General features: G+C 40.4%; 1 protein-coding gene across 1 annotated transcript; it reads right to left on the reverse strand.

The window, feature by feature from the left end:
* Positions 1-8,925: 8,925 nt before the first annotated feature.
* Positions 8,926-11,244, reverse strand: LOC149289202 (thioredoxin domain-containing protein 9-like). Its single transcript, XM_089490949.1, has 4 exons — positions 11,056-11,244; positions 10,851-10,969; positions 9,122-9,376; positions 8,926-9,040 (listed from the first exon to the last, which is right to left on the reverse strand). Exons 1-4 carry the CDS (start codon positions 11,242-11,244, stop codon positions 8,926-8,928), a joined length of 678 nt encoding a protein of 225 aa, XP_089347075.1.
* Positions 11,245-13,089: the final 1,845 nt, after the last annotated feature.

A 13,089-nucleotide genomic window follows, 5' to 3' on the forward strand; every position in this document is an offset into this window, starting at 1 on the left:
TGTGTCTGTGTGTGTCTTACTGTGTCTGTGTGTGTCTCACTGTGTCTGTGTGTGTCTTACTGTGTCTGTGTGTGTCTTACTGTGTCTGTGTGTGTCTCACTGTGTCTGTGTGTATCTTACTGTGTCTGTGTGTGTCTCACTGTGTCTGTGTGTGTCTCACTGTGTCTGTGTGTGTCTTACTGTGTCTGTGTGTGTCTCACTGTGTCTGTGTGTGTCTTACTGTGTCTGTGTGTGTCTTACTGCGTGTGTCTTACTGTGTTCATAGCTTATTCAGTTATTGTAATAAATATTTTAGCCCATTTTTTAGCTCAAAATATTTTTTCCTTTTTTTTCTCCTCTAAAATCTAGGTGCGTCTTATCAGCAGGTGCGTCTTATAGAGCGAAAAATACGGTATGCACTCCGAAGCCTTGTTCATTTTGTTCACTTCTGTGCTGTGCTAATAGTTATTCAGGCCTTACTTATTCAAGCACCTCTACCAATGACGTAGGCTTGAATAACTTTATTAAACAGCACATAAGTTAACAAAATGGACAAGGCTTCGGAGTTTGTAGTTTGTAGAGGTCTGGCCCTCTAAAACCATTCCAATTTCTCATGTGGCCCCATGGGAAAATTAATTGCCCACCCCTGCTCTAGATTGTAAGCTTGCGAGCAGGGCTCTCTCCACCAAATGTATCGGTTTGTCTTAGTCTGTCAATTCTTGTCTTGTCATATCCCTTGAATTTATGTATTGTATTAAGCGCTGCGTAAACTGTTGGCGCTATATAAATAAAGGATAATAATAATAATAATAATAATGTATACCATCCTGATAATTATTGCATTTATATATTCACATCGAGAACAATTAAAACAAGTTGAAGAAACATATGTATATATTTTAGAAACTTATTTCAATTACTGTAAATAGATGACCAAAAATCACATGCCGGGGTATATGTCCATGTATATTTTGCCTACATAGAGAGTATTAACAATAGTTTAAAATGTCCTAGATTGTAAGGTTTTTAAAAAAAAATAAAAAAATTAATGGAGGATAAAATGGAGAAATGTTTCATTACATGTTATTTTGTTTAGAGAGGTAAACAACTGGGAAATTTAGTAACTTGTGAGCCTTATTGTTACAACATTGGTTAGTTTCACCATAAAATCACTATTACGAAACATGGTATTGGGAATACATGTCAAATGTATTGCTTAATTAAAAAAAAAGTTATTTGTAAGAGTTTTCAGCTTATTGTACTTTAGTGCAGCAGGCATGGAAATAATAAATGTAATTTTAAGCTTGTAAACCGGGCCGTCTTTACCTAATGTAATGATTTGTCTTAATCTGTCAGTTCTAGTTTGCTATACCCTTTAAAAGTATGTACTACAAAGCAGTGCTTTGTAAAATGTTGGTGTTATAATTGTGAAAGATAATGATAAATATTAGAATACATTTGTATGGCTGTTTTTAGTATATATGGCAACATCAGTTGTTCTTGTCGGAGCCAATGGTGTTATATTTCCATCATACTCGTGAAGACATTGGATATATATTGGATATATATAAAATAGAGTAAGCAACTGACTGTTTCTTCCTGAGTTAGTTAAGGAGTTTAACCAAAAGCATGAAATGATTGGATAACATTGGTACTGTAGTTATGGGCATCTGGCAACCTGCTTGTTGGCAGCCCTGATAAGCCAAAGTGAGCAGGTGTGACAGGGCCAGGCTAGCTGGCTCATGTGTCATATGAAGTTTAGCCGGGTCACGGACCACTTTTGTGTCCGGTTCCGTATACCGTGACCCGGTAATATATTATATTGTGTATTATTGTGTAACCGGCCCAGAGACTGATGTGGCTTCAGCTCCAGCCTTCAAGGAGACGATCCTATAATCTGGCTGGGGCTCTTAATCAGCCAACACAGCCCTGTCTTCCCAGACGGCACCCGCACTACAGGGGGGATAACACAGGTGGGGGAACCCATTGTATTCTGTAATCCCGTCACCTAATACATCCCCTGTATACCGATGGGATTTGTGATGGGATGTGGCTGATAGGATTGGGGGTTGGGTTCGGTACACATTGCATTGAGATTGTGTATAAATTCTGTGTGTTTGTAATAAAGAGAGTTCTTCTTGGTTTACTACGAATGGTGGTCTGGATGATCCGTGGATAGCTGAGTGCTATCCGTATGAGGGACTGACTGGTGATTCCTCAGCCCTCAAACAGGGGGACCCAGCCTTGGGTACGGTGGCCCTGTAACAGCAGGGTCAAACTATAATGGGTCAGTGTGTGACATGGCCTCATAGCATTTCCATGGTGTATGGTATTTTCCATTTGTTAAGACACCGATCAGCCATAACATTATGACCATCTGCCTAATATTGTGGAGGTCACCCTTTTGATTCCAAAACAGCCCTGACCTGTCAAGGCATGGACTCCACTAGACCACTGAAGGTGTGCTGTGGTATCTGGCACCAAGACGTTTGCAGCAGACCCTTTAAGCCCTGTACGTTGTGAGGTGAGGCCTCCATGGCTTCATCCTGGTGCCATGTGCTCTCCAGTTAAACGACTCACGCGCACCCAGCCATCCACGTGATGTAAAAGAACACATGATTCATCAGGCCATCTTCTTCCATTGCTCCGTTATCCAGTTCTTATGCTCACGTGCCCATTGTAGGTGCTACACAGTCCCATACTTTTGATACTGACCACTGCAGAGCTGGAACAACCCATAAGAGCTGCAGTTTTGGAGATGCTCTGACCCAATCGTTTAGCCATCACAATTTGGCCCTTATCAAAGTCGCTCAGATCTTTATGCTTGCCTATTTTTCCTGCTTCTAACACATCAAATTTGAGGATGAAATGTTCACTCGCTGCCTACTACATCCCACCCATTGACAGGTGCCATGATTATCAGTGTTATTCACTTCACCTGTCAGTGGTCATAATGTCATGGCTGATCAGTGTACGTACACACATATATGCTCTGTCTTCCACACACAAACACACAGGATGTAATCCCTGTTTGAGAAACTCACTGTGGCCTCCTTCAGAGCCACTTACATGTGCTCCTTGCTCACAATGTCCTGGGTTAACAAAAAACATTTAAAAAACTATCCTGACCTGTCAGCTGGTGGTATGTGGGTTTATATATAGAGAGCACGGCACATGCTGGGAGGGAGTAGAGCAGTAGGAGGAGGAGTGCCGTAACCATACTGGGAGCCAGCTGAGGTTTCAGTGCTGTCAAAGTTCAGACAGGGTTGCCTGATCCTTGCATAGGCAGCTCCCGCTCACTCCTTGGTGCCCTTGCCATGCCCCAGGCAGAGATGGCGTCATACCTCCTGTAATGGGTTGCCTAGTTAGGGTTGAATCCTTCATCTGTCCCTCCAGGATAGTCTCCAGCCTCAAAAGGCTAATAGATGGATCTTTGTCTTAGATCACAAAAGTAGTCACGACCACCATGATTGTGAAGAACAAATGGAACATTTTATTATTGTAAAACATAGCCTTATATATCCACATAATTGAATTAACATTAATAAACAGGTACATGTAGACGATCCAACCTTTAATCCCCTTTGGCTACTGAATATCCTCCTGACAGTAATCCTGTTAATGGGATTTGTTAACACAATGGAGTTCCTGCTTGAGCCATGTTTGTTATGCAGCCAGGCCGGAGCCATCTCTGTCTACCTTGGGGCCCTGTATGACAGGTCATTCTGTCACACCTCCCCACAGTAAAGTGCCAGTCCGCCCTGCTCACGTTGAAGTGCTGGGAACGGTAGGACATTTGGGAGCTTACAGCTGGTAGTAAAATTGTTTTGTAATTGTATGAGAATTAGTGCCCACAATTATGATCCATTTTGCCAGTCACTTGCCTTCATGAGATTATTATTACTAGACTTGGGCGCCGGCCAACTCTTCGTTTTTGTTTTTTTAAAGAAGGGGTTAATACGGGGTTAACGTGATACGCACTACACAGCCGCTTTGGCGCCAGGATTTTAATGGTCCGTACGAGCAACTCTATTGGTCGCCGGCAGGGGCCTCCTCTGCCATCAACCAATGAAGTGCACGCACTCTTCATTGATTGATGGCAGACGAGCCCCCTGCTGGTGACCAATAGAGTTGCTCATACAGACTTAAAATCCTGGGGAGACCTGCTCCAGGAGTTAAAGGTCCGCACGAGCGACCAATAGAGTCGTTCGTACGGACCTTTAACTCCTGTCGGTGAAACTCAGCCTGGGGAGACCAATGGTATCCCTGCTCCAGGAGTTAAAGGTCCATACAAGTGGTCACCGGCAGGGAGCTCCTCAGGCTGTTGGACATTATGGAAAAATCACAGTTCTATAAATTAAGAACTGTATACAGTTAATGCATAACAAGACGACATACAGAAACAACAGGTGAGGAGGGACCTGCTCAAATGAGTTTACAATCTAGAGGTGGTTATGTTTGAAGATGAAATCTATCAGTTGAGGCAGATTGTTCTTAGAGATGTCTTCCTTTTTCGAGAGAAGTTCTTACAGGCCCTTATGGGGAATATTGGTGTAGAGGCCCGTAAAAAGACATGAGGGTGAGCAGTGAAAAGGTAAAATTGGTTTGTTTGAAAAAGACAGAGAGAGTTCACTTCAATCCAGTGGGGTTAGACATATGGTTATTTGACATACAGGCTGGTCTCGAGCAGGCAGACAATGTGAAGGGGGCCTATGATGCACACGGTATCATGCGTATAGGCTTTGCGGGTCCCGGGTTGCTCTGCTCTTCTGTGGGGGGCTGGTTGTAGGTGGTCAACCAGCCTGGGTTGCACCAACCCATATGGGGGGCTTGGTTCTAGGGGGTAACCACTTGGGTGACAACCCTGGGGTTACCCTAGTCTGACACTGCTGTGCGAGTACCCCAACATGTGAGAATAACAGGAGAAGAGTATTTTGCACCCTGAGCACAGCTCCCAAGAGGAGGACCATATGTTCCAATGTTTTATCTAATGTTACACAATGTTGTACTGGGTTTTATGTACTTTTCATCATTTGGTTTTATGCTATCACAATTTAATTTACGGTCATCTGGAGGTTATTCTAGATATATATAGTAACAATTACAATAAAGAAAAATGTTTGTCATTGTCTTTTTAATAAACACATTGGCCTTGTTAACTCCACTTTTGCCTCCGTGTGTATTTGTTTTACTAAGCATTAGGGGGATGGCGGGCTTGGTTCTCCCCCTGTCATGAATACAATTATACATTGATGATATGATTGTATTAACAAATGCCCTAACAGAAGTTCAGTTTCACAATTTTCTTACTCTTCCTAGGTTAGGGTCTAATACCTTCTGTTGTGTAAAGGCTAATTATGAAACACACGGTAAATTGATTAGTTAAACAATTGTGTACTTGTTTATACAAGTGATTACATAATCTTTTAATGTGCTTGTATTTCCAAGAAAGGGCATGGTGGTATAAAATATAGCCCTTAGATTCTCGGTGTGTATTGTAACACACAGAAGATTCCATTGTAACCAGTGTATTACAGAGTTAACCTAACCAAGAGTTTCCCAGTTGTCCTCTACTTTATGTTTCCAATACACTAGCCATTTTGTAGAAAAGCTCTATAAAAATGGTTGTGAATATTAATTTATAAATATGCTAAATGAAGTTAAAATAGATGAAGCCCCTGTGTCAGATCATATACACCCATGGGTACTTAGGGAATGTAGACAAGAAATACCCTGGCCATTGCTTTTGATCTTCAAGAAGCATGGTGCCAAAAGAACGGCAAGGTAATTACAGACCTGTAAGCTTAAGATCTGGGTTTGGGAAATTATTTAAAAGATTGTTAAGGGATAGTTTTCAGGAATGCATTTCATCCAATAATATCGTTAGCAAGACTCAACACACTGTATGAAGGACAGCTCATGTCAGACTAAAGTAATTGTATTCTATGAAGATCAGGGTTTTTCAATGGATGTGATTTATTTGGATTTTGCAAAAGCATTTGATACAGTTCATCACGTTGTAACTAGAAACCACAGCGCCCCAATGCGAAAATTGCCCCAGGGCCAGCAACTTCACCAAGCAACATGTGCCAACATAGATATTCAGGCTCATGTACACTTATCCATAGACATTAAGGCTTACACACACACTCATACATAGACATCCATGCTCATATACATGCAAACATACATACACCCTCCTGTCCCACCTACCTCCTTACCCCTCCTGCACCTTTCAGTCAGCTGCCTCCAGTCCAGATCAGAACAAATTTGACCCAGTACAAGTAGGCAGGAACAAGTGGTTGCAGGGGTCGCCCGGGCCCAATCAAAGTGGCGACCACTGAAACCCCTGTAGTTACACCACTGATTCCTCATAAAAGTTTGCTCCCTCTATAGTGTTCAATGTCAGGCAGCTGCTTCAGGGGCTAGTAAGACAAGTAAGATACCTGCCGCTCTCTAATGATCGCCATCCATTCAGACTTGAAGAAAGGAATTTTTACTTAAAGCAGCAGAAAGGGTTCTTTACAGTGAAAACAGTAAAAATGCGGAATTCACTGTCTTAACGAGATGCTTTTGAACATGGACGTCATGATTTTTTGGCAAAGAAGAATATATATGGATGTAATTGACAATGAGGACAGGATTAGTTATAGCTTGTTGATTCAGTGAGAAATCAGATTGCCATTTTGGAGTAAAAAAGGAATATCACTTTGTTTTTTTATTTTTGTTTTGCCTTCTTCTGGATCAACAAGGATGAGCTTGATGGACCTGTGTCTTTTTTTTAAACTACAATGTAACTATATTGACTCACCATTGTGCCAATTAGTAACAAGTGGGTTAAAGGGCAACTTCCCAACATTAAGCTCATCTAACAAAAGGAGCACTTATTAGCTCAAATTGGATTTCTACCCCCCCTTTGATTTTGTGAAAAAAAGTATGTTTATGTTGTAAAACCTTAACTGTATAATTGTTTTATGCATCATACTTTTACATCAGCGGCGTGAAAAAGGGACTGCATCTTCTTCTTAAGCTAAAACTATTTACTTTCAAGAGGTTCAAGAATGAGTAAAAAGTGCTTACAAAGTACGTTAATATGCACTCTTTGTTGGTAAGGCTTCATTGGACACTAAATTGTCCTTTTAAAATAGAAAAGGCAAAATTAACTAATAATGATATTGTGTTGTGAAATATAAAACGTCTTAAAAGTTTAAATAAAACTCTAAGACAGTGGCTTTGGTTATATGGAAAGGTGAGTTTCTCATGAATTAGTATTCATAGTGGACATAGTCGTGCTTTTTAGGAATGAGGTGGTTTTAGTTATGTGTAGTGTTTTTAAGAACCGCATAAAACTGCATTGGGAAAGTATCAGTAATGGGTTAAATTAGAATTCAGAATACAACCTGGGTGGAAATAAGAATGTCATGTAGTGTGCCCTGTAGATTAAAAAAATGATACAAAAACCATTGCATGTGGGGCATTTCCATAATCTGGAGATGCAGTTGAATACATTTTTGGTGGGTTTGTATGCAGTTATATGTAATCTGCCCAAACAATACTAAAAAACAAAGAAACAAAAAAAACGGAAAAGAAATGTTACGGTTCCCTTTGCCAGAGATTGGTGACCAACTGGTTGCATGATGTCTCCAAATGCTCCTCGTGAAACACTGGGGTATGTTCTCCAAAAATATATATATGTTTGTGTGGGGTGTTTTGAGCTGTTGGGTCCCAAATGAAACACAGGCCGTACAAAATAAAAATTTGAAGAAAAACACATTGACCACTGTTAACCCTACAGATTAGTTGTACTGACACATACTCATACTGACCACTCTTTGCCATATAAACTAATCCAAACATGACCCCATAAGTATCTTACACCACCGGTTCAAAGAACCCTGCCTCTAGCATAGCGTGAGAGCTGCTAAACTAGTAGAACCATGGGCTTTTAAATGTAACTGAGCTACCAATTGTATAGATAGGATGGTAACAATAAAAACAATGTCAGCCAATGCTTTTATCACTTTATTTTGTTTCTGGTTCAACAAAAATAAGATTTAATATGAAAATGGATACTAGCATGAAAGTAGGTGTGGTGTAAGACCTCTTTGGTTCATAACACACACATTGTCAGAGAATGCCAAAATGTCAGTGATAAACCTGCATATTCATGTTTTAATGTTTATGACACAGAATATAACAGAGCTGAGATGGCCTTTTCCAAATTGTTACTTAATAAGCTATTTCTCTTAAACATTGCACACCAATAACAGGTCTGTTTTAAGGTTGGAATATAGAAATGCCACCCATATCTGGTATATCTAGCCTTGCGCTTTATAGCTTTATGGAAAATAAATCTGAGGCACGACAAAAGAAATACCAACAGTTTAAAGACAGAGGTACATGCAGGTACATAGTATTCAATAGGAGCAGAAGCAAATCTAATATGTAGTACCAAACTGATCCACAAGGTGGAGCTGCATACTATCGCTACCAGCAGCATTATTTCTAAACTAAAGGGATTGTAGCATTTAATTATAATAAAGCATCACTTTAACAGTCGTTGGGAACAGCACTGCTCATATTGAGTGGAAAGAGGGTCTACAAATCACTTTTCTACAATCATTATTGTTCTCTATGCTTTTGACTCGTAATTTTTTCATTTGTTAATATACAAGTATAAAACTGTCTAGAAAAGGCTTATATGTAGAGTATGATCATAAATGTGACTTATTGCTTGAAATTAGCCAAGTGTTAATACAAGGCACTAAACCAAGCTCTGAACTGCTTTATCTACAAAAAGGACTGACATTATCATGTCAAACTCAAACATGAGTAAATCACTCGGTCCATTTTGTCATGAATTACAAAGAATGTGTTGTAAATGAAAAAGGGGCAATCCAAAATAGTGTTATCAAGCAAACAAATATTTTACTATGAGCAAAACGCCTAATCATCAGAATCTGAATCGTAAGTCTTTCCCCTTATAGTCTTCTTGTCCACTTTTTTGAAATGTGATCCTTGCTTCTTTTGGGTCTCAAAGGGTGGCTCCAACAGATTTCCACTATAACAAGAAAAACTGCTTAGTAACCGCATAAGACCCCCAAACAACCTTAGTATGTTAAATTAAACAAAATAAACTTACGTGTAATTAATAATTTCAGAACAGCCGAGTCTCCACTCCAAAGTCTCGGTGGAGAATTCATCTGTGTTACCCAGGTCAGTAAAACCAACAACATAATCTTTTGTTTTGCCATCTTTCACCAAAGCCAGAGTGGGAATGACTTTTATGCGTAGTCTTTCACACAAGAAAGGTGCTTTCTCAACATTCAGTTTCAGGAACTTGGTCTCAAGATGCTTCTTAGCCAAAATTGCCAGGTGTTTGTCCAATATTTTACTTCTTTAAAGAAAATTAATAAGCTTTAATACTTACATTGTTGATGTGTTTTTCGATAAAAGTTCCAGTGCTCATATACACACAAATACAATAAATACAAAGCAAAAAACTAATTTGCTTGACTTCAAATCTACATCTAGATCTGGCACATACAGAAGCTGTTCATCATGTTATATAAAAGACTAGATGATAAAGCCTGCGGTGCCACGGACACAGCGGACAGGATGATAATTCTTATATACCAAAAATCCCTTTGTAAGACACAGTTGGGGATTAAATACGGGTTGGGACAAATATATTCCGACCCTACTTAAAGTCTAAAAGGAAAATCACTAGGGTGTCACATCTATACAGGGAATAAACACAGCATTTCCTTTGGCACTGCCCATTAGAACCTCCGCGCACGTTCCGTTTGCTAGGCGCCTCTTTTTTTTTTTTTTACTTTCCGCCTTCATCCCTTTTGGCTTATTCCCCCTGCCTCTCACTCTCTCTGGTAAAGCACAGGGATACAGGGACCGAGCACCCCCAACTCCCACATAGAGATGTAACATTTCCGGTTTTTTTTTTCCCACGGGAAAAAATGGAAATTTTCAGAAAAATTGAAAAGAAAAAAAAAAATGCAGTGTGGAGTAATTTTACAAATTTAAAATTGTTTTGTTACGCTGAGAATATGTAATGAAGTGTATATAAAAGCTTCATGCTTGAAATAAAAAAAATTAAGTTTTACTTTTGTTGCAAATGGAGCAATACTATAGGAGGTTATATAACCCTGTATATGTTAACATTTCAACAGGTAACCCCCCCAACTTTCCCTCAAATGCAACAAAATAAATGAAGAAACCATCAACACAAAGAACCCCCCCCCCCAAGGATCTCCTCTAATTGTTGTCCATGAATTGGACAGGGAGAGCGAACCCAATTGCCAGGATTTGCACCCTAGCGCCTATTCCAAATGAAAAAGTGAAGAAGTAACTGCCACTATTTGTGCATCTTTCATAAAGGTGTTCATGTTATATAGTTTGAATGCCATGTCATAAATGGATTATTTATCATTGTAAAAGAACATATTCCACACTCTATTATGTTTCAATTTTTCCGGAAACATGGCTTTGGAGAACAGAAAAAAAAAAAAAAAGCCCCCCCCCCCTTTCTGTTTTTTTCCCATGTCTGCTATCACATACCCAATTTTTTTCTCTATTGCATTCTATTCGTTCTCACTCTATCACTCTCTGTATACCATAGGCTGAGCTCTTCCATTTGAAAATACTGTGATGCCATACTGCGTTACCCAGTTACCCAAGTCTGTCTTATTAGAGATGTAATCCCCCCCCAAAAAAAATTCAGCATATGGGAAATATTAATAGTGCTCACACAGTCCAAAACGGGCCCACACAGAATATGTTGTTAAAATAAAACCGGGTACCCCCCTTGATGATGTCATGATTTATATTTTTCCACTTGTTACACGTATACATACCTCAAGGTCGAATCTCTGTAGAAATGGCAGACGACTTTTTTGCTTTCTTTCACTTCCTGGAAAAAGTCTCTCTCGCTGGGGATTTCTCGATATTCACCATGACCCTTTGACAACCATTCCTGTGTTAAATAAAAAATAAAAAATTTCCAGTCTCCCAGGAAATGGATTAGAAATAAAATAAATATTAGAACATAATCAAACGTACTTGTTTTTGTTGCTGTGCTTTTTTCAGGGCTTGCAGCCTTCTTTCCTTCAGGAGTTCCATCTCATCTTCATCAATCTTATCCAGCTTCTCCAGCTCGGCATCCAGCTGCTCCTCCATTATCTTGGCCGTCTGGAGTAACTGAGTCTCCATGACTTTTGGAAACATCCCCACAGAAGCATCACCAGCCATTTTAACGAGGCCGCTCTGAGGAGAGATGGTTAGTCGGAGTTAAACTCTTTATTGCTTCTAGATTACTTTTGGCACAAAAACATACTATGAACCAATAGCGTCGTTATTTGGGCCCACAACCCACATTAACAAAAGCAGTCCTTTGGGAGTAGCGTTTGCATGAGAGTTGTGGTTCTTCCTCCCCTACTCCACTGGCAGGTTTCCCCAACAAGAACGGCTGAGCTGGCCCTGTATAATGCATAATTCAATGTGTGAGGCGACAAGAGATCTCACTGACTTAACTACGCGTTATACTCTGCCACAGAAGCACACTGGGGTTGGACCTTCATAATGCGAAGGCGAGGAGCTGAAACGAAATTTCTTAAACAAGGTCTCCTGGCAACTTTCCCCTTGGTGAACAAATAATGTATAGTTAAATCAGTTTCTTCAAAGTCTCTTCCCACATTAAATGGTGCGTTATACAGGGCCGCCTCAGCCCTTCAGGTTGGACAAACCTGCTGGTGTCCGCCCCACATACTGGATAGTGAAGAGAGGGAACCGAAACATGTAATTCAGCTGCATTTGGGATAAGTCAAGAGCTTCAAAGAATATTTTACATTTCACTGTACTCAGGACTGTTCAAAACACAAGCATCGCCTTCTACGAAGATGGAGGTTTTTTGGATGTTCCGAGAAACACTCTTATTGCGAATAACGAGCAGCCAAATCATGAAAGAACGTTTCACAATCCCATACGTACCGCGATTCGGAATGTATCAAACCTCAGCAAACACTACATTGAGGAACATACGTCATCCAGGCGCTAAAATAAGACGTCATACGAATTGATGGATAGAACGGTAGATAATGGGCAGAAAGCAATCAGAGCCCCAAGCAGCTGCGTGCATACAGCGGGATAGGAGGGCGGTACCCGCTCTTCACCATGACAATGAACGATAGCTTCCGTACGTCTCGCAATGGCAGGAGACACCGCGGTGTATAAATAAAAAAAAACAAAAAACAACGGGCTGGGGCCCTCCAGCGGCTCGCAGCGACTACAACAAACAGCAGTGAGCGCATAAAGCTGGACACGGGTGTTACACGAACACGCGTGTGATGGGGCAGCGCTGTGCCGAGGCCGCAATGCTAATACGTTTTATATAACACGACCGCCGCGCTATAACGCAAGATAAAAAAAAACTCATAACTCGTATCATTACTCATACGCGTAAGAAAGCGGTCCATGACTGACTACCTGTCCGTTGAAGACGCGACTATTTCCCGGGTCTCTCCCACTTACACTAGCAACTGTCACACCAGGAGCGCTTCTCTACCAACTGCGTCACCTGCGGCAACATTAGTGGGAGGTGCCGCGCAGAGTGCTAAATCCAGAGACACAATGTCACATTATCGTAATGTCGCCTAGAACAGTTTTGCGTAAAGCGACCTTTACATATTTTTCATGCATTTTTTATAAACGATTCTTGCACCCTAGTTACACGTCGCTTACCTTTAAAGTTTAGATTTTGTGTATTCGGTCTTTATTGCTTATGCCTTAATGAATCATGTCCTATATTACTCCACGCCTTGTTTACATTGTAAAGCTTTAACAGAGTGTCATACGATTAAAGCCGCCGTAGAAACCATTTTTCTGGAGTGAACTTATGTACCTTCGTCCAAAAAATGTCACGTAATAAACACTTTAAAAGGTGTGTCTTTCACCATCCACAATGTGTCGGTTCTGATGGAAAGTCTCGAGGCGCCATTCTTGATTGTGGAAAATTAACCATAGCAACCAGATTTTGCGGCGGTATTACACATATGTTGCATGTTTTACGATCGTTACGTGCGCTAAACAGGTTGTGTT

This window comes from Sceloporus occidentalis, unplaced genomic scaffold (assembly GCF_023333645.1).
Source record: "Sceloporus occidentalis isolate IW3139 unplaced genomic scaffold, rSceOcc1.0.p SCAF_47, whole genome shotgun sequence".
Taxonomy (NCBI): Eukaryota; Metazoa; Chordata; class Lepidosauria; order Squamata; family Phrynosomatidae; genus Sceloporus; species Sceloporus occidentalis.